This window comes from Chenopodium album, chromosome 3, assembly GCF_948465745.1.
Source record: "Chenopodium album chromosome 3, dcCheAlbu1.1, whole genome shotgun sequence".
NCBI classification, from domain to species: domain Eukaryota; kingdom Viridiplantae; phylum Streptophyta; class Magnoliopsida; order Caryophyllales; family Amaranthaceae; genus Chenopodium; species Chenopodium album.
In genome coordinates, this window is record NC_137836.1 from 83,285,437 (window position 1) to 83,311,809 (window position 26,373).

Consider the following 26,373-nt stretch of genomic DNA (forward strand, 5'->3'; position numbering starts at 1 on the left):
CAACTTAATTGTTTGTTAGATTTTGTTATGATTGACTTCATCTTCTGTTAGCTTGATTTTTTCATTCGTCTCACAAATTTTGGGTAATGTACTCCTACCATGTGAAAAATAATTTATCTGCTTCCAATTAGCAAATTAATGTTTCGTAATGTTTTCGTTTTTCTTACCTGTTAACAAAATTAATCAAAGTAACTAATGTAATTACTAATAAAGTAATGAGATCTTGATGTAATGGTTAAGTACTCCGTAGTGTAATTTGTATTGTCCGTGTGGTTGTGTTGTGTATTCTGCCATGAAAAAAAAACCATAATATGGCTAATATAAAGTATCAAATTTCCTCAAATAAAAAATATACGAGTAATTATAATATCATAGACTCATAGTACTCCCTTATGTGGCTGATGCTGATTCCTTTTGTAATGGCTACGGAATGCTGTTAAAAAGAGGGCCACGGATTTTCTTTCAAAAAAAAAAAAGAGTTGGACTGGGCTGTTGTCTTAAATTCTTAATGTGAAGCCCAAATTGCAGGGCCCAGTTCATAATCTCAAAAAAAAAAAAAAAGAAAAAAAAAAAGAAAGAAGGAAAAGTAGAAGAAATTGTACATGAACGTTTCTAGTAAAAAATCTTGTTAGTTATTTTTCCAAATAATATTTCCATCATTATACCATAATACATTGATAACTTATTTGTATATACAATCACTTTGATTATATTTAGACTTTAAAACGGATTAAGTTGTGCATGCCGTCTTTAACGTATGGTTGGGAGACCCTATATTACAATTAAAATTTTCAAGAGATCAAGTTATCCTAAAACGTACATATGAAAGTCAATTATGTATTGGCTATGTAGATCATGGAGATTGGAGAATGTGTCAATCAAGAATAATAAGTCTTGGACAAATTAGAGGTCTTACACTGAAATAAAACGCCTTTTTCTTATTGAAATTGAAAGTAAAACTTAGGAAAATCAAATGTTACAAAGCCGCCTTTATTATTCTACATGTACAAATAATTAAATTCAACTCCTGAGCTGGCTTTTACAACTTACAATCCTCACTCAAGCAAAATCCCATAACAAACAAAAGCTGAAATTCAAATCAATTCAATTCCACTTTTAGCAATCAAAATGGCAGATGGCCAGGGTACCGTGTGATCGATCAGTTAGCATTTCGGAAGGTCGGCGGGCGGAGGTGGCAGCTTCTGATTGGGTAGCTTGCCGTCTAGGACAATCCAAGCCATCCTTAGTCCCCAACTGATGTGTACCTCAAAATGGCAATGCATGAACCATACCCCTGTTTCATAGCATTATTACTTGGTAAGATCTTCATTCTTTCTTAATCATAATATTAATTACATCTTAATCTATTATTTTGTAACAATTTATTAAGCATGAAATCTACATGAAAATGATACATTGATAGTACATGACTACATGTTCATTGCTTTATATTAAAACTTAGGTTAATGTGACACTTGTTTAGTTGTCATATGATTTTCAATTATTAATTGGTGAACATTATTAGCCACATTTACTAATTTGTATCCTACCTAATTAATTAAAGAGAAATTTCTAGCTATCCAATTTAAATTAGACTAGTGAATGACAAGGGTACGTTACTATATATGTATGTACTTCGTTTAAGACCCATGATGCCAAAATTTACAATGATAGGACAAATTTTATTGGAATGTGTTACACTAACCTGGATTATCAGCTCTAAATCGAATAGCAACCCAACCACCGGAAGGCACGGCCACCGTGTTCCTTTCAACAGGATCAACAAGATTATATTTGGCAGGATCTTTGTTAGGGTTAAAGTTGCCATAACCTTGACCGACAACATAAAAATTGTAGCCATGAAGATGAAGAGGGTGACTCTCAGCGCTAACAATACTAGTGTCCTGCATAACAACCTCAACACTTGTGTTATAAGGGATCACAACAGTTTCAGTAGCATTCATCACATTGGTGTTGTTTGGGGGCGTGCCGGTGTAGTTAAACTCTTTGAGAGGGAATTGAGGGAAATTGGTCTTGTAAACCCCATCATTTTGGCCAAAGAAGTGGGATTGAAGCATAGCGGTTGATGGGAGAGCCATAGAAATGTTGTTAACTGTGGCCGCGAATTTAGTGTTGTTATTAGGCCCTTGGCATGTTTGGTTCTTAGGGCAAGGGCTAGTTCCAAGTCCTACTGTAAAGAAGAAGTTTTTATCAACTTTTTGTGGAACATCAACGGGGTATTTAGCATTGTTCAAACTTCGAAACTTGTTACTAAAATTGGCTACAAATGAAGTGTCATTGACTGAAGGTAGACGAGGAAGATCTTTGGATGTAACGTTAATGACCTTGTGGATGGATGAGGGCTTTGGTGGCATTTCGTACTCTAGTATGGCTGCCGCGGTTGTGTTGTCAAAGGTACCACTACCGGTAAAGTAGGGGCTAACCGCCATTAGGTAAGAGGTATGGCTTGGAATAGGCTTGGTCTTAAGGAGAACATTGGTGGTTTGGCCTGGTGCTATTAGAAGAATGTCGGTTTCAAATGGCTTAAGGTAGAGTGCATCAGCTTCAACCAATGTCATGGTGTGGTTGGCTATACTAAAGAATAAATCGTCGTTGAGTGCAGCATTGATCAAACGCAAGAGGTAAGTTTTCCCTGGCTTGACCTTTAGCTTGTATGTATCTTCCAAACCTAATATACAACAATATTGAAATTATAAAGTTTTGTTGTTATAAGGAAAGCAAAATGTTACTAGGCATATCGAATTAAGCACCTTTAGCCCCTGTACATGAATTGTACAATGGACCCGGAAATCCATTGAATGTATAAGCATCGGACACATTAGGGCCTCCTCCACTCTGAAGGGCTTGACGAATAACTGCTTCAGTGTCATTGTACCACCACTCTCCTACACATTTTTCGTGCATCACTCAACATGATTAGTTTGTAGCATACTAGTGTGTATAACATAAGGGTTTGTGCTCTTATGTTTATCTAAATGAGTAAAAGATTTGACCGCGATTTATACCAAAGATGATGGTTTTCTCCTCATGGGGCTTAGGGAATGGATACGGTTCATGTTTCTTAGGGAGGATGATCATAGGTCCATATAGAGTAGCCCTAAGCCATGAGATGTGGGCGTGCCAAAAAAGAGTCCCTCTTTGTCCTTTTATTGTAAAGTTGTACACGTAACTGTGATTACTTTGAATTGGACATTGTGTTACATAGGCCGGACCATCAGCCCACTGACTCCCCATTTGCCGGATTCCATGCCTATATATAAAATTTCATCATCATTATGCAAAGTTGCAAACAACAATATAATTACTGCAAATTATTATTATTATTAATTGCACATAATATATAATTATTGTTTAAATTTACTAGTGGTTAGTTTGCTCTAAAATCATACCAGTGGATGGAGACATTATTTTGGACATGGTTAACAACTTTAACGACAACTTGATCGCCTTCTCTAGCAACAATTGGAGGCCCAGGGAATTTTCCATTGACAGTGAGCATGGTCTTTGTCTTGCACAAGTGTGTTACATTTTGCAATCTTACCTACAAATTAAAGTCATAATATATAGTTATAATAACTTTATAATAAATGTTAATCAATTCAATAAGACAATATGATCAAATTATTAATAAAAGAGGGTGATATAATTTAACACTGTAAGAAAAGATTATAATGATGCATGATCATAGCAATTAATAAAATTGGTTCATAAAAGAGGGGACACATACATCAAACGTATAATGCCTAGTTATTCCATGACAATGCCAAACATTGTTGGCCAAGAAAAGAAAAATGGCCGCAGCAAATGCTGGCAAGGAAAGAGTGAAAGCACCCATAGATCTTCTATCTAAAACTCGATATCGATCTCGGTGTTTATGATACGTTTTTGTGAAAGTGAAGAGAGGCTAAGTGAGAGTTTTAAACAGTTGTTTATATAGGAGTGACAAGGTGAGGAGTTTATGCCTAGGTTGAGTAAATTTAAATCAGGTTTTTGAATAATTAAGGTCTCGATCACTATAGAGTGCTATACAAGACAATTTTAATTACATGGATATTACTTGACCTTATATTGTCATTTGGAAGTTGTTTCAATTCACACTCATTTTAGCTAGTATGTATTAATAAATCTGTATAAGTTTTAATTCTTCATGTGATAATTTTTATAGAGTGATATTATTAGAGCCGGCGATTGTTGACCCAACTTAATAACTTGATTTCGAACCCAACTTAAGAGAATATTAAATTCGATATGAATTGAACATACAATAACATGACCATCCAGTACTAATATTAAAGTTTACACTATTTGTATATTTTTTTAACCAAAACCAAAACCGAAGGAATGAACATGACCCATCCCTATTTCTAATATGCGCATAATCCTAAATGACTTATAATGATTAGATCAACACTAAAATAACTTAATATCTTAACTTAATATCATTATTAACGATAAGTAATTTTAGCTTATTATAAATGACCATTATTACATCATTCAATCAATTAATCCATCCCTTTACATGATCATTATAGCTGTGAGGTGCGCAAATTTGGTAAATTTAGCGTGAATAAGATATTGATCAAATAGGAAAATATATGTGAATCTAAGCGGAGCTTCAAGGAGTTAATAGATTGATCATACACATGACACGGCATGAGGAGGACATTTTATCTGCCTTTCTTTCAAGCAAGATAAAGATGATAAAGATTACTAACTGTTCTTGTCTATTGATTTTTTTTATGTCAAATTAATTCAACCAGTAAGAATTAATGAACATTAAACTTCACTTTCTTCTTCGTTTAATTTTTTTTTAGATGAATAGTCAATTGAAGTAATAAATTGCGAGAGCCAAGCTTGGTGTATACAAATCATTAGAAAAGATTAAAAGAAGTATCTAATTTTTACTTAGAAAAAAAGTTTTTAATTTATGAAAACAATAACTAAGAAAATTATTTCTTCAATAAAAAAATAATAAACTAAGAAAATTATACAAGTTTTTTCGGAAATCAGGAGCATGTAATTTTAAATTCTATTGGGCCGGCGAAAACTTATAATTTTTTTTTTTTTTTTGTTGAAAATATATTAAATTGTCAAAATATATGTAACACTTATTAAAACGTGGAGTGTATGAATATGCATTTGATTATTCAAAAATATTTTATAAATCCTGACCCAATTTAAACTACTAAACCTTCTAGATTACGGGGGGGGGGGGGGGGGGGAGTCATAGAAGTACTCTCCAGTGATAGATAACATACATAATGGTTATTATAGATTTGAATTCAAGACTAATAATAAGCTCGAAATGATTTGATTGAGTTATAACTCTTCATCTTAACTATAATTAATTAAATTATTTTTTTTCATATACAACTCGTCAAATATATCTAAGGGTCTGTTCACATTTACTTAATTTCAGTTCAGCTCCAATCAGTTTAGTTCAGTAAATGTAAACAGGCCATAATTCGAAGTTGGGCCGTTTATTTTTCATTAGCCTTTATATTATTTACTACTTCGTATCAATTATACTATATAATACTTCGTAGTTTATACTTTGAAATTCAAATAATCAACCCGTTAGTAGCATCGCCACACACTATTTAAAATGTATCAATTATACTATGTAATAGTTTATACTTTGAAATTCAAATAATCAACCCATAAGTAGCATCGCCACACACTATTTAAAATATTTCAATATTACATACACTGATATTATAAGTAAATGTAATTGTAGTTTGCAGTTGCACCAACTTCACACCTTGTTTGGCACTCTGAACTTACGCTTGGTTTGCACTGTACTCAAAGGGAAATAATTCGTCTATCAAAGCTCTTGTGTTCTTACTCTATATATTACACACTACTTAAATATATATGCATGCATGCATGCGTTCACATGGTACGTGAAAATGACGACTTTACCGAGTATTGGCCATTTGCCCGAGCATCTAGAATAAAGTCGATCCCTTCATTTTTCTTTATTATAAGGAAACAAAAAATGATCTCTTAATCAAAAAGTCGCTTCAAAATATATACTAAGAGGGAGTAGGTGTAATATGGTTGCTTAGTAAATACGTATTGTATCAATTTTAAACAAAGTAAACAAGAATGTGTATTCATACGTAAATTATTTATACTAGATAACTGAAATTATTTTATAGATTAAAACTTACACAGTAATTTCTAATTCATTACTATAATTGTTATTTAAAATTATTAATTTTTATTGAACTGAAATTATTTTACATAAGTGTAAATTAGATTGAATATTTTTTTTTTATTATTATTATTTTTTTTTTTTTTTGTATGGTGAAGAAAATAGAGTCTTATTATACAAAGTAATTAAACAAGACTACCTGTATTAGCTAATTAAGTGATGGGCCTAGCTAGGTAGCTAAGCCCAATCAAAGATATATTTATACCTAACATGAGCTACCATGAGCCTAGAGCTGTCAATTCGGGTAAACGAGTCTGGTTTTGGTCGGTAAGAATGGGTCGGGTCAATTAAGATTAATTCCATAACCTATGGGGGTCGGGTTTGGGTTGGGTCATGCTTGAGTCGGGTCACGTCGAGCCATACTTCTTATCGGGTTTGGGTCGGGTTTAGGTTGGGTTAATAACCAGTCGGGTTACATTCGGCTCGGGTGAACAATAAGTCGGGTTTAATTCAGGTTAAAACGGGCCGGGTTAGTGTAATTCTCGGGTTCGAGTCGGGTTCGGTTCAAGTCAATAATTTGCGGGTTAGAATCAAGTCGGGTGTAATACCCCGTATTTTTATTGTATTTTATAAATTATTTACTTATTTATAAAGTATATTTTGGGGTCACCTTGTTTTAATTATGGGATTTAAATAAATTGAGTTTTTAATTTGATTAATACTCACTCTACCAAATTACAATTATATATATATATATATAACAAGCCCAATCATTCTTTTATTTATTTGGGCCAATTGTTTCTCCCTCCTATCATCTTTTATGAAGCCCAAATATCTTAAATCTACCCTACTCTATATATACTCCTTCAATCCCCAAAAATTTTCCCACACAAGAGGTTAGTCTTACTTTTCTTTTCTCTTTATTTTCTTTATCTTATTTTCCTTTAATTTTCTTTTCTTTTATTTCTTTTTCTTTTTCTTTTTCTTCTTTCTTTTCTTTCCCCTTCATCCTTCCCGTAGAAACAAGCAGCCCCACCCCCCTGCTATCCGGCCAGCCACCTGCTGTCGCCGGCGACCTGCCGGTGGTCGCCCAAACTGCACCGCCGCACCACCTTTCTTCCTCCCTTCTCTCTCCTCTTGTTTTAATTATTGTTCTAATAATTTATAATTTGGGTTTTTGATTTTAAATTGTTTAAACATGATTAGTATGTTCTAAAATTGTGTTTTGATGATTAAAGGTTGTAAATTTTAGATTATAAAGTGTTTAATTTTCAGATTTTATGAAGTATTACAAGTTAGGGTTTTAATTATTAAAGTGTTGATTTTTAGGGTTCTAACTTACAATTGATTTGGGGGTTTTATATACCCATTGATTGTAAGTGGTAATAAAGCTTAAAGATTGTATCTTTATGGAGTTTTAATGAAATTTTAATGGGTTTTTGTTAATAGAATAATGCTGGAATTTTTATTTACATACTACTTTTGTGTATTAATTAAAAGGAGTTGATTACCCATAACTAGAGAATATTTTAAGTGGTTTTAATATAATTTTCAGATTTATTTAAGGGGTTTAAGCCTTAAAAAGTATGCTGGAATTTTTATATGAACACGCAAATTCATGTTTTAATAATTAGATTTCTGTTCGTTAATATTAATCTCGCTTTAATCCCGATCAGGTTCTTAACTCCTTCGATTTTGATAAAAAAAAAAAAAAAAAGTAGTGTTTTTCGAGTGGAAACAACGTTTTAAGAAAGATTCACTACCTTTGGTAGTGATCACTACCCTATCATGGCCAAATTCAGCCTCTAAATACGATTTTCGAGCAGTTTTTTATTTTTAACGAAGTTTTTTTTTTATGCTTTAAATTTTATCTTTGAGTTTAAAAGGGGTAAGAGATAATTTAATGTTCCTATGGATAATTTAAGTATAAAGATGTATTTTTGATGAAATTTTAAAGGATTTTTGATTTAGTTTAAAATGTTGGAATTTTATTTAAAGTAGTATAATTGTGATTTTTAATAAAAGGGTGTGATTATCCATTAAAAAGGAGTTTAATTAGGGGTTTTTAAATAATTTTCAGATTATTATAAGTTATTTAAAGTGAGTTTAAGTTGCTAAAAATTGTGTATACAAGGGTAATTAATATAGTATTATTGTCCCTTTATGTAGGAGACTTGGTTCGAGAATTGTTGTAGAGTACTCGGTTATTTTAAGGGCTTTATTGAGGTACGTTCGCGTACTTAGCATAGTTATGTTGATGAAGTAGCATGCTAAATGTGTTTGATTAATTAAAAATAGTATCATGCTAGGTTTGGAATGGAAATTTATGATTTGGATGTTATTAGTGATTGAATTGAGAAGCATGATTTACTTGTGATGAGTTATTGAATGAAAATTTATAGTTTGGAATATTATTTATGAACCACATGTTTATTTATGGCTTGATAGAGAGCATGTTTAATCAAACTAATTGTTTAATTATGTTTGGAATATTGAAAAGGAATTTTATTATGGTTCATATAATTTTTATTGATGCTTTAAGCATGAGGAAGGAGCTATATAAGTGTCTATGTACACGAGGAATAAATTGTATGTTGGTGCCTTTGTGCACTTAAGGTGTTTTTAACACCGAGGGATAGGATTTTTGGCGCTTTATGCGTTTAAGGTGTCTTTGACACTGAGGTAGAATTAAAAAGGGTTCAACATTAAATATTATGTGGTCACTAAATATTCAAGAATTAAATTGGTATGTTTGTTGATTGAATAATTATTGATGATTGAATAGTTATGCTTTGAGAGTCATCACCAAGTCTAATAATATGTAAATAACGTAAAGTGAAAGAGATTACGCACCAAAACTCTTGGAACGTATATACCTTGAGTATGAACATATGGGGGGAGTTATGTGACTTTATATTTGATCATAACTTCTAACGGAGTATAGGACGCTGTATATTCCTTATTATTATTATTATGCGCTGGAATTCTGCCACCTATGTGTGGCACAGGTTTGTCGCTGGCACGGTTAGCTCCCGTGTCAGTTAACCTCAATTTATTGGGGGAGGTATAGTTGGAAACCCGTTCGATGCGTAATCAACGCTAAATGAATTATTTAGTGTCTAGTTAAAGTGTCTTGTTGATTGTTGTGTGTGCTTGTAAACAGGTGCATTGAGGTAAGTGTGTGTTGATAGGTGAAAGCATGTTAGTGTGTTTAATTACGCTTATGTACTCAGCTTTGCTGATTGTGTGTGTTTGTGTGTTTGGCCATGTCTTTATCTTGGCCCTATGATGACCCATTTTTAATGGAGAGTAGTGGGGACAAGTGGAGATAATCTTTTCAGGTGTTGAAGCATATTCATGACGGGGTGAGTGAAGAGCGAATCATGCTAGTTTCTATTAGTTGTGATGCGGTTTATTGCTTTCAAATATTATATTATGTTACGCTTATGAGACTAACGCAAAGGTTTTCGTAATTTAATTGGTTTTGATAAGGGCCTTCAATGGTTCCAAGTGGTAGGTTGATTTTATTTGACTTCGTTTGACTTTGGTTTTAACTTTACTTTCGTTTGGTTGACTTTTAAGTTGACTCGTTTTGAATGGTTTTGATTTAAGTCTTCCGCTGTGTGTCTTTGATAATTGCCTTAGCCGTTCTCACGGTGGCGGTAATGTCTTAGATATTCCTAAATCGTATTTTAAAGAATAAAATAGGTATTTTTAAAGGAAAGGAATTTCTAGGGTGTTATATCGGGTCATTCTCGGGTTTGAGTCGTATTCGGTTTAAGTCAATAATTTGCGGTTATAATCAGGTCGAGTCATTCTCGGGTTCAAGTCGGGTTCGGTTCAAGTCAATAATTTGCGGGTTTTAATCAGGTTGGGTCATTTTCAAGTCGATTCATTCTCGGATTCAAGTCGAATTATGTTCAAGTCATTAATTTGCAGGTTACAATTAGGTCGGGTCATTTCCAAGTCAGGTTATATTTGTAATACCCGTATATTTTATGATTTTACAAATTATAAAATTAGAGTTGTATACTTTAAATTTTATTTTCTTATCTTATTTGATAGTATTTATATCCTTTAACCCTACATTATTATTTTATAATAATAAAAAAAAAAAAAAAAAAAAAAAAAGAGCCGTGTATTCTTTCCTTTGGCTGTGCGTGAAACAAACCAAACCAAGATTTGTTTTTTTTTTCTTTTTATTCTCATCATCATATCTAATGTTTAATATGATGATGATAATAATTTATATCATTATGGTGAGATCAATAGAAAAGCTACACAAATTGCAACGTTACTTGATATAATTTGCCTTGAATATTGTCATTCTGTTGTACTTTGTCGAAGGTAACCACACAAACTTCATGTTTAATTATTATTTATTATATGTAATCACACGTATCTATTTTAGAGTTGTTTATATTATTATTGAATGATTAATTGTTCACATGCTTTAATTTATATGTATGATTAATGTATACAATTTCATGATTTGATCAGATTTAATGTCTAGCTTGTTATTATTGTTGTACGTATATGATGAATCGTATAAATATGTTAGGATTTTTAATGTTGTTTCTGTAGGGAGTATTGTTTTATCGAGGCTTTAGGGTTGTTGATGCAGAGTATTATTTTTGGGTTGAGAATTAATTAATTTTGGGTACTAGTATTAGCCCTATAAGAGTGGAGATATTTATGAATCGAATTGTTATATTATTTGGGAACATGTGCCATTGTTGAGATATTGTCTATTAGTTTGTGAATGATTATTTGATCGATGTATGAGATCAAAAGGTTGAGAATTATATTTAGTTCTTGGGTTGAGGCTCGGAGTTATATACCTTAGTCCTTGGCATGTTGGTAAGAGGATGATAATCATGAGTTAAGAATGAGGTACGATCTTTATTATTTATTTTTCTATGGTCCCCTACAGTGGGAATTGGCCCGTATGTGGTCTGGTTCAAGGTGTTTTTTCTGGTTATTGAGAGTATTCAAGTTTTTATACTTGTTGGTTTGTTATTCGAATTACTCATGTCCAAGGTTAGGTATAGAACAACGAGCATGGCACACTTATTGGGTATGATCAGTTAATTGAGTAAAAGGTTCGTATTATTATTCGAGGTTGAGTCGATAAAGGTTATTTTTCAGAGTACAATGTGTAATGTAGTTTTAAACTACATTATTTAATTGAGCTAGTGTTGTCAAATCATTCTATTATACTATATATTCTGATATGTGATGACTACTAAGCTTTTTGCTGACGTGTGTGTTGTTTTGTTATCCTATTTGTGTTTGCGGCCATGTCTTTTTCTTATGGTGGCCCTGCGACGATCTATTTTGGAATTTGTCCTTAATGGTGAGCAGTCAAGATTGTTTAAGCAGGTTGATCAAGTGATCGTAGCTAAAGGAGCTCAAGTGTTTCGATTAGTGTTTTTTTTTATATCGAGTTTGTAAAGTTGTATAAATAGCTCACCTAGATTTGTTGGGTTGTAATTATTGGGATTTTGTAAGCCTTAACACTTGACAGGTTGTCGAGTGTGGCGGTAATACCTCCGATTTAAGTGTATGCTTCCGCAGTTTTATTCAAAGGTTATTTATTTTCCTTTAATTTATTGTTTATTATTAGCTAGTAAATTGGGGGTGTTACAATATTCGGGTTCAACTAACTATAAATAGATAATTATCATATTTATCAAGCTAATTATTTCCTTTTACTATAATATATATGGCAATATACTAGGGAACTATAGTTTATAATTTAGGAAGATAATTATCTCCTTTGACCATACAACAAATCAAATATATACTATATTTAACTCTTAAATTTGAGGATGATGCTCCTTTCTTTTGCTGGCCTGGACCGACTGGGTCTCCCTAGACAAAATTCTTTGATCAATAATATAAGGTGGTCTAAATTGCATTTAAAGTGATTTTAAATTGGGTCAAGAATAATTTCGGTTGAATTTAGGTCGGGTCAATAACAAGTCGTGTTAATTTCGAGTCGAGTTAGTAACAGACCGGGTTGAATTTTTGGGTCGGGTAAGTAATAGGTCTTGTAAAATTCAGGTCGGGTTTAATTTTAGGTCAGGTCAATAACAAATCAGGTTGATTTCGGGTCGGGTTTGTAACAAGTTGGGTTAAATTCGAGTCGGATTGAATTCAGGTCAGGTTAGTAACAAGTCAGGTTAAATTCGGGTTTTGACGGGTTAAAACGGGTTTGGGTCAATTTCGGTTCAAGTCAGGTTCGGTGCAAGTTAATTAAATTGGCCGTTGTAAACCGGTAAAATGGTCGTTTAAAGGCAAATTGGATGGTTCCACCCACCCAATTGGACTCCCGGAAGTTACTAGGGACCATGATAAACATTTCGGCAATTTTTATTCCGGGTGGAAAAAAAAAGTCAAAAATTTTCAAAATTGAAGGCTAATGTCCACATTTTTTGAGAAATTTTGGAGGTTTTGGGACCTAATGTCGAAAAGACTTGATATTTTAGGGGATACATCACGGGGTCATATAATTCCGTTTGGAACCATATATGATCATTATTATATGTTGTCATAAATGTTCGTGGCAGACTTGATTTAATGAAATCGGTGCAAGTATTAACCGGTAAATTGGTCATTTAAAGGAAAATTGGATGGTTACACGCACCCACCCAATTGAACTCCCGGAGGGTATTAAGGACCATGGTAAACATTTCGGCAATTTTTATTTGCGGGCGAGAAAAAGTCAAAAAATTCCAAAATTGAAGGATAATATCCACGTTTTTTGAGAAATTTTGGGAATTTTAATTTTCGGGCGAAAAAAGGTCAAAAAATTTCTAAATTGAAGGCTAATATCCATGCTTTTTGAGAAGTTTTTGAGGTTCCGGGTCCCAGTGTCGAAAAGCTTTGAGATTTAAGGGGATACATCTCGGGGTCATATACTACTGTTTTAAAACATAAATGATCATTATATGTTGTCATAAATGTTCGTGGTAGGCAAGAATTTATGAAATTGGTTCAATTTGTAAACTGGTAAATTGACCGTTTAAAGGCAAATTGGATGGTTCCACCCACCCAATTGGACTCCCGGATGATATAGGGACCATGGTAAACATTTCGACAATTTTTATTTTCAGGCGAAAAAAAGTCAAAAAATTCCAAAATTGAAGGCTAATATTCACGCTTTTTGAGAAATTTTGGAGATTTAGGGCCCGGTGTCGAAAAGCCTTGAGATTTTAGGGGATATATCTCGGGGTCATATAATGCCGTTTGAAACCATGTATGATCATTATATGTTGTCATAAATGTTCGTGGAAAACTTGAATTAATGAAATCGGTGCATGGTAAATCGATAAATTGGCTGTTTAAAGGAAAATTGGATGGTTCCACCCACCCAATTGGACTCCCTAAGGTTATTAGGGAACATGGGAAACATTTCGGCAATTTTTATTTCCATATGAAAAAAGTCAAAAAATTCTAAAACTGAAGGCTATTATCCACGCTTTTTTAGAAATTTTGGAGGTTTCAGGTCCCGGTGTCGAAAAGTCTTGAAATTTTAGGGGATACATCTTGGGGTCACATAATGCCGTTTGGAACCATATATGATCATTATATGTTGTCATAAATGTTCGTGCGGTAGGGTTGAGTTAATGAAATCGAAGAAGTTGTAAACCGAAAAATTGGTCGTTTAAAGGCAAATTGGATGGTTCCACCCACCCAATTGGACTCCCGGCCCTGAGGGTGTTAGAGACTATGGTAAATTTTCGGCAATTTTTATTTACGGGCGAAAAAAAGTCAAAAAACTCAAAAATTAAAGGTTATATCCACGCTTTTTGAGAATTTTTGGTGTCTTCGGGACCCGGTTTCTAAAAGTATTGAAATTCTAGGGAATACATCTTGGGGTCATATAATGTCGTTTGGAACCATATGTGATTATTATCTGTTGTCATAAATGTTCGTGGTAGGCTTGAATTAATTAAATCGGTGCAAGTTGTAAACCAGTAAATTGGTCGTTTAATGACAAATTGGATGGTTCCACCCACCCAATTGGACTCCCGGAAGGTATTAGGGACCATGGTAAATATTTCGGAAATTTTTATATCTGGGCAAAAAAAGTCAAAAAAATTCCAAAATTAAAGGCTAATATCCACGCTTTTTAAGAAATTTCGATTGTTCGGGGCCCGGTGTCGAAAAGTATTGAGATTTTAGGGGATACATATCGGGGTTATATATGTTGTCATAAATGTTCGTGGTATATAGGCTTGAGTTAATGAAATCGGTACAAGTTGTAAACTGTTAAATTGATCGTTTAAAGGCAAATTGGATGGTTCTACCTAGCCAATTGGACTCCCGGGGGGTATTAGGGACCATGGTAAACATTTCGACAATTTTTATTTTCGGGTGAAAAAAGTAAAAAAATTCCCAAATTGAAGGCTAATATTCATATTTTTATTATTTTTTTTTTAAAGTAGGATAACATACTCCATATACTAGAATGAGTGTTTTTATAATTTTTTTTGTAATATAAATTGTTTTTTATTTTAAAAAAAATTCTCACACACACATTTGCCAACAATTAGGGTGGAAACATTTTATAATGTACTCCTTTTTGTTCCTTTTGCCTAAAAAAGCTTATAATACTAGAAATACCCGCCCCAAATAAAATTTGTGACTCCAACTAAAGTTGTCACTAGTTCTTCCCTACCCCATATAAAATTATATCTTATCTAAGTAAACACCTCACTTACTTTACTTATAATCTCTCTTCATACTCCTAAGAACTAACTAACTAATTCTACAATAAGAGAGATAAAATTCTAATTAATGGAGAGCCGTCGTCAGAGCCCTAACCAAGAAACATCAAGTCACACAAGAAATTGTTTTAATGCTAAGTTTGAAAATTTGAAGACTAAAGTTGGTGATATTTCAAAGTTAACTAAGCAACTTGCTAAAGATGATCCTAGGAGAATTGTTCACTCTATCAAAGTTGGGTTTGCCATCACATTGGTCTCACTCTTCTACTACTTTGATCCTTTCTACAATGGCTTGGGTGTCGATGCAATGTGGGCCGTTCTCACCGTGGTGGTTGTCTTCGAATTCTCTGTTGGTAAGTGTTAAACATCTTACTTGTACTATATCTTAGTACGCGGTCATTTGATTAGACATGTACCTAGACAATTAATACCTAGTTAGGGAGTTACGTTTTCTAGAATGTGATTGTTTGATTGAGTATATAACATATTCCTAGACCCCTCAACCATCAAATTAATCTGGTTGAGTTGGTCATCCTTTAACAGATTATTTTGTAGCTTATAACTTGTGTATCATGATGACTTGTATATATAGGTGCAACGCTAGGAAAAGGGGTGAATAGAGTAGTTGCAACAGTTCTAGGTGGATTTTCAGCAGTTGGAGCTCACAAATTATCCAGTCTTCCTGAGGAGAAGCTGCCTATGCTAGAGCCTCTTTTTCTTGGACTTTCCGTTTTCTTAACAGGTACATAAATAAACTACAAAATCACGACACGTTCATCAAAACCGTAAAATTAGACATAGCATGGGTCTCTATTTGGTAGGCAGTAATAAATAAATTGCGTTAATAGTAATGATGAATGTGTATGTAATTTTGATTTGCAGCTGGAGTAATGACATTTATACGATTTTTCCCAAAGATAAAGACGAGATTTGATTATGGACTATCGATATTCATATTGACATTCAGTTTAATATGTGTATCGGGGTATCGAACGGATGAAATTCTAGACATGGCAAGTAGAAGGATTACCACCATTTTAATAGGAACTTCTACGGCTGTTATTGTTTGTGTCGTCATATGCCCTGTCTGGGCGGGCTCTGATCTTCACTCACTTGCTGCCACCAATCTTGAAATCCTTGCCGATTTTTTTCAAGGTAATATAAAATTATACGTCGTATACTCGTATGTATGTCTTACTCGATCAATTTTATCCTAGTACTCGAAATCTTGTACAAGCATAACCTATGTACGTACATACGTGTACCTCAATTGACAACTCTAATTGTGTTTCTTAATTTGGGGATGTAATACGAAGTATATACTAGCCACGACGTACATTTGTGAGCAAGAACTAACACATTTTGATGACAGAATTCGGAGGAGAATACTTGAAAGCTTCTTCGGATGCATTCTCGAAGGACAACAATAAACTCACACTTGACAGATTGAAAAAAGTAGTCGATTCCAAAAATAATGTAGATTCTTTGGTTAGTTTTTCTCCCTTTCTTCATTATTAATGAAAAAATCCAGTGAAGATTTTGTTCGTTTGCTACTTTAGTTTACCTAAGATGCTGAATTGTAAGCAGTTTAATTTAGCAATGTGGGAGCCTCGGCATAGACACTTCAAGTGTGATCATCCATGGACACAATACCAGAATATAAGCGAGTTGGCTCGGCGTTGTGCTTGTAGAGCTGAAGTTCTGCATAGTTTCCTATATACTCAAGTCCAGGTACAAATTCTACTCTAAGAGTGAAAAATGGTGGGACATGAAGTATTTTTGTGAGACTAAAGTCGTAGTTTCTATGTATATTATTAGTAAGGAACAATCTTTAAAGAACGGTTTAAAAAGAATATTGGGGCAAACAAAAAGGGGTCAGAGGTAGTAAGGTTTTGTTGGGTTTAGCCTAATTAGTTATGCTCTTGCATTGTGTTGAACTACATTATAGTACATGTGCTATGTATAGAATGTCGAGTTAGGTCAAGTCGGGTCAATATATGCTGAGACTAGACCTACATTGGCTACATACTACTGTGTTGTACGCTAACTTCATTTGATTACTATGATTGAACATGCAAAGACACCAACAGAAGTGAAGGCCAAGTTCCGTGAAGCATGCATGATGATGAGCACAGAATCAGGAAAAGCCCTGAAGGAACTATCGTTGGCAATCAAGAGAATGAACCAACCTTCGAACGCAAATCACCATGTCCAAAATGCCAAACAAGCAGCTGAAAATCTCTATCCCTTGTTAACATCAAACATACGGGAAAATCTCAATCTTTCAGATGTAACACTAGCAGCCACAGTCGCCACCATACTAGCAGATGTAGTAGCTTGCACCGAGGAGATTGCAAAGGCGGTCCAAGAGCTTGCATCTCTAGCCAAATTTATAGATAAGAATAACACCGTCGTGGATGGTAGGGTTGCTTGTGGAATCGACAGAAACAAATTGGCTAATCAAGGATCAATTAACAGAAGTTATCTTAATAATAATCAGTTGATTATAATTCATGAAGGGGATTCATCCCCACTTTGTTCACCGAAAATTTCAATATCGGATCAGGATCCACCTTCCTTGGCTATAGCTCAACAAAATGCAGAGTAACTGAGTAACATTATAGCCTAATAGCTGCTAGTTTGTTTGACCGCGTGTATTTATTTTTTTTTTCATTTTTGATTATTTGGTACATGAAACACCTTGGGGCCTGGCGTCCTCTCCCAAAGATCATCCTATATATATCCCATGCATTTGCACGAGTACAATCTTGTATATCTAACAGCGATAAAAATAATATAGACATGGCACACAGATGAAATAACATCTTACTAATTGGAATCTCTACAGGTTGTGAGTCTGTGACGTATAGGCTGGCATTCATCTTTACCAAGTTAATGCTTCTGATTTATACAGATTACTAGTTAAATATAACATCATTCTTCCAAGCAAATCATATTTCATTTCGCAAAGACATATACAAACAGCTCCAGGTAATATATAATGGTATAATCATCTCAACAAATGAACAAAGTTTTATGGAAATTTTGTATTAATTACCTCAAATACAACTGTGATGGATCTTAATCCCATATCATCACAACTGCAATGACAGCAACTCCAAGAAGAACAGCAAAGAATCTATAAAATGGGGTGTCAAAGTAACAAGGAGAATGTGGCTTATAACCTTTGGAAATGAGATGATTAATAGCAACATAGATGAATATCCCGGTAGCAAATCCCATGGAAATGGCGTAAGTCCAGTCTGCTGCAGGGCCTTCGGTTGTTGCATCAATGGCGATTCCAATCCCTATACCAATAGGGCTTGAAATCGCAAAGGCAAAAGAGTAGGCCACGGTTGCCAAAAATGGCCGCTTTGGGATCATTCTTAAGAGGGCAATCCCCATTGCAATGGCCGCGAAGACTTTGTGCAGGGCTATAGTCCATAAGTTCTTCCATGCATCTCCTTCATTATCTGTACCCCAATATAATTAACGGTTATGATATATGCAGTCTTAAGGACTAAGTATATAACTGTTACTAAATAAGTATTCTATATATTTCCTACATTGGGAATTGTTTAAGAATTGAATTTTATAACAAAAACAAGACAAACTTAGAGGCAGGAAAATTAAATATTGAATTAGGTTAAAGTTAGTAAGTTGGTTACCTGCAATACCAATAGCAATGCCCTCAAAAATAGAGTGAAAACAAAGAGCAACTATGAGAAGAACAGAGTTTCCAACTGATGTAGTTCTTATGAAGATTGGGCTGTGCTCCATTCCTTCGTCTTTCTCTGGTTGTTCCTCGTCTCTATATTCTTCTACTGCCACCCTCTTTTTCCCTGCGCTTTTCTTGGCAACGTACATAATTATGCAATCCCCGAACATGGTAAGGACATATCCAGCACAGGCTAACATGAAAGCAAATGGATATTCAAGGGATGTGAGGTTAGAAAAAACAGAAGAGGCATCGCTTAAGAAATGCATCATTGCTGTTCCAAGGAAGACTCCTCCAGCAAACTGAGTCCCAAGAACGAGAAAGTTCTCGTTCCATCGTAAGAAGTAGGGGGAGACTCCAAATACAAAGGTGCTAACAAGAAAAATGACTAAACACCATATTTTGACTATGACAAGCTTCCTTGAATCGACATTCTTGGGAGTACCACTAGAATCGTCATGACTGACTGGACTATCTTCGTGATCATGACTGATACCACCATGGGCATCAATCAAAATAAACTGAATCGAAAGAATGAGTACTACAACAATAACGAAAGAAGTCGATTTGAGAGATTTCAGGGAAGAGATGGAAGTCATTGTATGTATGCAGCTCCTTATTCCACCTCTTTGTCCCTCTCAATGGCTAGAAGTCTACAAAACTTGATTAAGTTATGCCTATTTGCATGAATGAGAAAATAGTCATCACAATATTTATTCATCAATTAAAATCAGGCTTAACTTGTGTGGAGGTCATTCAACCTTCAGATTTGTAGTACAGCATTGACTTTGCAAAAATTGTACTACACAATTTGTAGATTAACAATCTGTCAATATCATAATTGGGCTGGGTTTAGGAGAATATTTTATGTAATTTAGACTTACATTATTTTGAAGTCTAAATTATGTAAGACCAATGTCCAAATATTTGGTGATATATTAAAGGAAGACTAAATCAAACCAGTCAAGAAAGGCATGAAGCATGCTGTTTTTGTCCTCATAATTGCTATGCTAGTCCAACATCAACTATCTGGGAAAGACTCATCTAATCCCAAATATAATTTCAATTTGTGATTTCAAAATATATAAACTTGTATATATTAAAAAGCTAAAAATAAAATTATGTCATACAGTAACCTCACTCTTTGATGAAAGCAATGACGGATATGAGGATGGAGAGTCTGAGACGTGGTTGCCACGACACAGTTCAACTTTGAAGCGTTTTCCACCTTCATTCATCTCATCTAGTTCTGCAGATCTTTCAATATCACAGTATATAATGCAATTATCATATGGGAGCTTTTCGCATTCCAAATATAACATATGATGGCAGACAAGATCATCTTCAGCAGAGCATCATTGACAAGGTTTCAGTACAAAAAATGAAAGATTATGATGCTAACAAGCTAGATGCTTACATGTCTTTGCAGAAATTACAATTCACTCAGTATTATGAAGAACTGAAACAAGTCGAGCACTATTTGCAAGTTCTACCATGTAATACACCAGTTGCTATACACAGGACGAGGCTAGAGAGCAAGGTAAGTCATGTACAGGTAATCTCATGCTAATATATTACACTGGAGTATACAGAAACTTAAACCATGTCAGAAACATCATTAGTACTATCCAAGACACCTTGCATTTCAGATCCTATTCTTAGTTTGCATACGGGGCATGTGCCTTGTTGCCTCAACCATGGATCAATGCAATTGGCATGGAACTGCAAAAAATGGAACATGGAGGCATTCAACTCTTATTCATATAGCAGCAATCGGCAACAAATAACAAGAAATTGTTTAAAGTGGTTTATAGAAAGATGTAAAGCATAATTTATGGTCAAATATGCTTTTAGAAGTTTCTAAATTAAGGGTGTAGTGCATAAATCAGTTAGATGAATCACACACCTGATGTAAACATGGTAAGGTACGCAGGAGTTCTCCTCTCTTCACTTGCTCCAAGCATATAGTACAAGTAAGATCTTCTTCTGTACCCTTTGTGCTACTTGCATCTTGCTTTGGCTGTTCAAGAAACAGACACAAGATATATCATTAAATATGAGACAGACAAAAGATAAATCATTAATTATTACGGAGTACTATACTAATATAGCAACACCATAGCAAGTTTACTCAGCAATTTATCACAGTTCAGAATAAAATTGTGTTTGGATAAGAGGATTTGAAGAGAACGGAAGAAGAGAGACAGCAATTGAGCCATTTCCTATAATTGGATGTGTTCAGGAAAGAATAAGGGAAGAAATGGCCTATTTGCCAAATGAGTTTATTTCAAACACCATATAAAGGGGAGGGGGGGGGGTTAGTTTCTATTTTAAAAAGCCTTGTTGCCTTATGACCTGTTTTCATAGGAATTCATTTTGGAGTTTGCCTTGTGAACATAGCTCATTCATGCTTATTTTACCCTTTTCTTTTCTACATCCTCATCTTTCCCATTAGTCCATTAACCCTTATTTCTCCCTACTTTTGTTTCCATCTCTATTTCGTTTGGAAATTAAGCCTTCATTACTGATACATTATTTAAGTCGCTCATATACCAAACCTGAAATATTAGACTGTGAGAACAGATAGCCTAGAGAGTCTTTTGAGACAGAAAGTGCATAAAGACAAGCACCTAATGGAAATGAAGCAAAATTCCACAAAACTCAGGAAAAGCACCTCCTAAGGTTAGTGCCAAGGGGGAAGCTACATGTAGATAAGTACAGAATTAAGGTTACACACTTACACTATAAGCATAACTCCAATGTTTAGAATTTCCAAACCATTAAATGCATTAAATTGGTACTACTTTATATTTACTCAGCATTGGCATCATATTCATAGCATGCACTTAACTCTAAGCAAAGAAGAAAGGAAGAATGCAAAACATAAGTGACAAGATCCTCAGAGCCACTCGGCATCTCAATAACACAAAAGCTAATAGATAACTGATTTACTCCTCTATAGTCTATAGTTTTAGAGAATAGATCTTGTATGATACACCCCATGCCACGCACAGTATTATTACTACTCTATATTATAATGTAATACGTTAACAAATCTGTCTTAATATATATTTTTGTATATCTTTAAGTTATTAAAAACTGCTAGTTGGAAGCAGGGGATTTTTAGTTATATAAAGCACCCCATGCATTATTATTGTCGGCATGCACAGATGCCCACAGAAAAAAGAAAAAAAAAAAAGTGTTTATCAAGATTACATAGTGTAACTACAGAAGAACCAAGAAAGATGTGATAACATAAGGCATCAATTTTCCCACAAGGCCACAAGTATAGTAGTACACCAAACAAGGTAAAGGATGAAATACCTCAAGGGTTGTTGACGAAGATGAAGCCTCTTGTGATTGTGAAACCTCACTGATCAGAATTTCAAGAAATTATATGAGATGGAAATACAATGAGCCAAGTACATTGCTACTCATGTATAACTAAATTTCCAATCATTACACAAAATATTACTTATTTCATATTATAAGAAGCATTAAACTCTTCCGAATGCAGAAAATAATTGCAAGATTATCACTGAATATAGCATATTGAGTTACCAAATAAAAACTGAAAATCTAAGTATAAACTACTATGTCCTATGGTCTATGAGTAGACAAGAGTGGTATTCTGGCAACATACTGAAGATTTCCAAGTACAAGCTACTAACATGTAATTAGTATAACAAAATCAAACTAATTCAACTAGAAATGAAATACGCTGGCCAACTTCATAACTGAGCCACTGTAATTTAATTACAATTCAACCAAACTACGGCACTCATTGATAATAAGGTGTACCATACCACTCTGGTCCTGTGCCATTATATTTGTGGACTGGTAAGGCATTTATTTCTTCTTCACTCATTGAAGGAATGTTCGAGACATTGTCAGCATCCAGTGCTCTTAATGCTTCATAATCTACAACATAGTTTTGGAGAGCTTAAAGCCTAATAATGCACATATTGACAAACCAGCTAAAAAATTCAAGTTTGTTTCTAAGATACGATGGTATAGAAATTTGATGTATGAATTTGTAGTGTATATTATACCTAGGTCATCAAATTCACGATCCAGAAGGGCAAGCTGAAGCCTCAGTCCTTGTAGTCGCCCTCTGCTTGCTAAAGCTATGGACGGTGGCATCTGCAAACGGAACTCAGTATGCCCAAATAAGCCACTAGCGGCTGCAGCATGAGCTTGAGCTTGAACTTGCAATTGTTGACAAGTTGCATACATCCTTAAGCTCGTTGCAATCAGAAACACACCAAGAACCAGCCAAAGCTGCATATAGTCAGATTACAGAACTCAATTAAGTGGCAGCAAACACAAGTACTCACATAGGTTAAAGTAATAGACAACAAGACGTAGATTTGGAACAATTTACCAGAAAATTAGGTGACATCTGATGGGTATTTAGAATTGTGAACAACAAAAGAACTACAAAACAACAAACAGAGTGAAAGTTAAGTATTAATCATATGAATATTATAAACAAGAAATCTCACTTCAGTCAAATGACATAGCATAAACCTTACCACTTACCAGTGACAAGAAAAGCCAACGAATTTGTATTTACAGGCCGAACTGGGTGAATTCTCTGTCGCACGAGAAAATACAAGTTGGGTTTACAAAAATTAAAAACTAGTCCGTCATAACACCCAATGTAACTCTCAACAAGTAAAGACAACCACATTAAATAAAGAAAATCAATCATGAACAGAAAACATACTACTGAGCGCCTTTCCGGAACTAATCCTGATAATCCATTTTCAATATCTCCTCGGCTACCACGGAAAACAAAACTCATATTTGCAAGAGTAGCAAGCAGCCTATATGCCTAGCACTTAGCAATGCCTGCAAAGCGCCGAGAATGACAAATTGCTTAATAAGCTTTCATGTTCAGAACTTGCATATGAAATAGTATCCAGCAGCAACACATAGATCAGTGAGAAACAATGTGAGCCAACTACTAAACCACACACAAATTGAGTTCACTTATATAAAACCTCATTGTCCTCAAATTCATAGCCTTTTTGTCAGTTACAAAACACACAAAAATAACTTCCCTTCCTTCTAGAATAACATCATAATTAGGCATTCACAATGTACTTATACTGTAAACCACAAAGCTCATAACTTTTGCTATAGATTTATATAGAACTTGAATTTTGCATAATTGGGAAGAATTGGACCATCTCTAAACATACAAAGTAAGCATGTGACAAGCTTAACCTAATCAAATATACTTTTGATTTCATTGCATGAGTAATGTTGATTCTTTAATGTAATCATCGATAATGCAGCATTAATCAGCTACTTTTGTCATATGATGCAAACTAATTGCACCATTATAACCCATCATCATATAATCAAACATTAATTGAACAATTTCAAATGCAGGTATATATAAACAGAGGAATACCCAAAAAAATTACCCAATTTTACAAATTTGAGGATGGGCAAAAAAGAGATAAAGAAATACCAAATTTCAAACAGTTTGCCGGTAAATTCAAAAACCCACCATTAAAGTTGCAAACTTTAAACAATAACATGAATAATCAAACTGGGAAATTTACTTACAGTGGTAAGATTGGACGATAAAGTTGCAATTTTTCAAGCGTATTGAAGCTAGCAATATGAAGAGAGTGATGAAGTTACAAGATCCCAACAACAACCCAAATTTTGGAGTTAATTATTTTTTTTTTTTTAAGAAAAAAATATTCATATTTTTAGTTAGAAAGTTCCAGAAATAGACATCTGGAAGTCTGGCAGGTATTTTGTACTGATAATTTTGACCCTTGGATTGGATTCTACTTGTAATACAGATCGTGTGATTAAAGGCATTAATTGTTGTGGTTTATCTCTAATATTTCTGTCAATTTTAGGTGAGATTTCGTACAAACTACAAAGGTGTCATACTGCTTTCACAAATTCACATGGATGCTTTTGGTTAGAGTTTGATGTTGGTGTTGGTTTCCTACTATGAAGAGTGAGGACTACCAAACTCACGTGTTGGTGTTTTAACAATATTCTTAGAATGAAAGAATGAATTATAAAGTTGTATTCAAATTTCGATATTTGTTATTGGAAACTAAAGTTTGGTTTTTAAGAGTGAAATTGATCGATTTTAAATTTTAAAATAACGATTTACAAGTCAAACTAGTTTTGAAGGTTATGTTTGAAATTTAAATAGTACAATAATACATACTTGTATTTCAAAGGGTAATTTCTTATGTTAAGTCATTAACTGTTTGATTCTAACCCTTTAATTAGGTTTTAATACTAGGGCTTTGAGGCTTAGATAAATAGTGTTCGAGCACATATATATTTCATATTTGCATATCTATCTATATCTATATATTATACTTAAGTAATCCCCATGAATATTCTTAGATTACACATATTAATACCACATTAAAAAAATTCCCGTCAAAAACATTGTTTTTTTTTCCATTAGAAAATAAATATTTTCAAGTTAGTTATAAAACTTGGAATTTAAAAGCAATCAATGGCTAAACGTTAATTTTATCATGGTAAAAGATAAGCTCGAAAATTTAAATTTTAACATACTTTTTTTTTCTTTTTTTTTGAGGAAAAAATTTTAACATGCATAATCCTATGTTCAATTTGACCGGAAAAAAACATAAGCAAATCAACATACAAAAGGTATTGTCATATTATGCATAAAAATAATCCAATTATGTATTTTGGAAAATCCAAGCATGGCTTAATTTTAGTTGGAATGACTAAAGTAATCACCAACAATGAATAAAGATCAACCAATTAAAGGCCTATTCACTTCAACTTAATTTCACTCCCCTTCAGTTCAGTTTAGTAAATGTGAACAGGCTCCAAGTCCATTCTTTAATTTAAAGTAATCACCAACACATATATAATATATATTCGCATAGTAGTCATACTTCTACTATAATTTTATTTGTCCACTTTTGGAATCTTGAGATTTTTAATGTAAATGAAATATAATCATTTGACAAACACATAATCTTGTACAATTTTGTTAGATAATTCATCTTGAATTTTATTTTATTTTATTATTATTATTATTTTATTTTATTTTTGAAGAAAATCCCAAGCACCCTTAATTTCCATTCATATGAAGATAATGTTCCAAATTAGGTACCACAACTAGTAAAATCCAATAAACATTTCTACTACCTGTTCCCCATGGCATGCAAGCAATGAGCTAACTTATGGAGAACTTTTTCTCCCCTCACGAACAAAGCTTGAAGACACTGATTCGTTTTATAAAATTACAAATGTGGTAAATATCATCTAAGATAAGATGCGAACTAATTTTCCCGTCTCATGTGTTTACTAACCAAGACAATCACTTTTCATTATCAATCTCCGAAACCTGAAGTCAGCAGTAGTTCAGTAGCTCGGTAGCTTTATGACTCTGTGTCTCTAAAAAAAATAAAAATAAAAGAGTCGTAGCCTCAACAATACTAGGATGACAATTGACAACCATACTTGGATCTTATCTTGATTTCTAGTTTCTTAAATAATACTTCGTACTTCATATGTAAATTTATATAATTTTTCATAATGTGTAATTGAAGGTATATTTTATTTTGAAAGAGTATCTTAAGATATTTTAATTAATTATAATATTACATTTAAAACTAAGCAAAACACAAATACGAAGTAGCATTTAAAGATCCGAGAAAAACTATGCAATGCACAAATAGAATTTAAAGATTCGAGATTGCGAGAATATGACC

At 33.6% G+C, this 26,373-nt stretch overlaps 4 protein-coding genes across 4 annotated transcripts; 1 reads left to right on the forward strand and 3 right to left on the reverse strand.

Moving 5' to 3' along the window:
- Positions 1-918: 918 nt before the first annotated feature.
- LOC145620448 (laccase-17-like) lies at positions 919-3,909 on the reverse strand. The gene is made up of 6 exons (XM_081675127.1): positions 3,749-3,909; positions 3,411-3,562; positions 3,027-3,271; positions 2,772-2,906; positions 1,706-2,689; positions 919-1,294 (listed from the first exon to the last, which is right to left on the reverse strand). Exons 1-6 carry the CDS (start codon positions 3,854-3,856, stop codon positions 1,164-1,166), a joined length of 1,755 nt encoding a protein of 584 aa, XP_081531253.1. The 5' UTR covers positions 3,857-3,909; the 3' UTR covers positions 919-1,163.
- A 10,999-nt stretch (positions 3,910-14,908) lies between these two features.
- On the forward strand, positions 14,909-17,557 carry LOC145625533 (aluminum-activated malate transporter 2-like). The gene is made up of 7 exons (XM_081678548.1): positions 14,909-15,266; positions 15,506-15,655; positions 15,796-16,068; positions 16,286-16,401; positions 16,501-16,644; positions 16,880-16,951; positions 16,994-17,557. Exons 1-7 carry the CDS (start codon positions 14,984-14,986, stop codon positions 17,519-17,521), a joined length of 1,566 nt encoding a protein of 521 aa, XP_081534674.1. The 5' UTR covers positions 14,909-14,983; the 3' UTR covers positions 17,522-17,557.
- Positions 17,558-17,662: 105 nt separating this feature from the next.
- On the reverse strand, positions 17,663-19,301 carry LOC145620457 (zinc transporter 1-like). The gene is made up of 2 exons (XM_081675139.1): positions 18,582-19,301; positions 17,663-18,386 (listed from the first exon to the last, which is right to left on the reverse strand). Exons 1-2 carry the CDS (start codon positions 19,228-19,230, stop codon positions 17,995-17,997), a joined length of 1,041 nt encoding a protein of 346 aa, XP_081531265.1. The 5' UTR covers positions 19,231-19,301; the 3' UTR covers positions 17,663-17,994.
- A 403-nt stretch (positions 19,302-19,704) lies between these two features.
- LOC145620466 (E3 ubiquitin-protein ligase SDIR1-like) lies at positions 19,705-24,498 on the reverse strand. Its single transcript, XM_081675149.1, has 9 exons — positions 24,212-24,498; positions 23,361-23,485; positions 23,174-23,228; positions 23,016-23,068; positions 22,684-22,912; positions 22,438-22,552; positions 21,956-22,004; positions 20,538-20,651; positions 19,705-20,353 (listed from the first exon to the last, which is right to left on the reverse strand). The coding sequence occupies exons 2-9, from the start codon at positions 23,436-23,438 to the stop codon at positions 20,228-20,230; spliced, it is 819 nt and encodes a 272-aa protein (XP_081531275.1). The 5' UTR covers positions 23,439-23,485; positions 24,212-24,498; the 3' UTR covers positions 19,705-20,227.
- Between the last annotated feature and the right edge of the window lie 1,875 nt (positions 24,499-26,373).

What these genes read in the sequence shown, in the direction of transcription:
- LOC145620448 (XM_081675127.1), bottom strand. Translation starts at nt 3,856, where the DNA reads ATGGGTGCTTTCACTCTTTCCTTGCCAGCATTTGCTGCGGCCATTTTT. An exon ending in GGAGAAAACCATCATCTTTG is followed by an intron (nt 2,907 to 3,026) that starts GTATAAATCGCG and finishes AAAAATGTGTAG; the next exon opens with GAGAGTGGTGGTACAATGAC. An exon ending in TTCATGTACAGGGGCTAAAG is followed by an intron (nt 2,690 to 2,771) that starts GTGCTTAATTCG and finishes GTTGTATATTAG; the next exon opens with GTTTGGAAGATACATACAAG.
- LOC145625533 (XM_081678548.1), top strand. Translation starts at nt 14,984, where the DNA reads ATGGAGAGCCGTCGTCAGAGCCCTAACCAAGAAACATCAAGTCACACA. An exon ending in CCTTGCCGATTTTTTTCAAG is followed by an intron (nt 16,069 to 16,285) that starts GTAATATAAAAT and finishes TTTTGATGACAG; the next exon opens with AATTCGGAGGAGAATACTTG. An exon ending in AAAATAATGTAGATTCTTTG is followed by an intron (nt 16,402 to 16,500) that starts GTTAGTTTTTCT and finishes AATTGTAAGCAG; the next exon opens with TTTAATTTAGCAATGTGGGA.
- LOC145620457 (XM_081675139.1), bottom strand. Translation starts at nt 19,230, where the DNA reads ATGACTTCCATCTCTTCCCTGAAATCTCTCAAATCGACTTCTTTCGTT. An exon ending in CATTGCTATTGGTATTGCAG is followed by an intron (nt 18,387 to 18,581) that starts GTAACCAACTTA and finishes ATTGGGGTACAG; the next exon opens with ATAATGAAGGAGATGCATGG.
- LOC145620466 (XM_081675149.1), bottom strand. Translation starts at nt 23,438, where the DNA reads ATGAGTTTTGTTTTCCGTGGTAGCCGAGGAGATATTGAAAATGGATTA. An exon ending in TCGTGAATTTGATGACCTAG is followed by an intron (nt 22,553 to 22,683) that starts GTATAATATACA and finishes ACTATGTTGTAG; the next exon opens with ATTATGAAGCATTAAGAGCA. An exon ending in CTTCGTCAACAACCCTTGAG is followed by an intron (nt 20,652 to 21,955) that starts GTATTTCATCCT and finishes TTTCTTGAACAG; the next exon opens with CCAAAGCAAGATGCAAGTAG.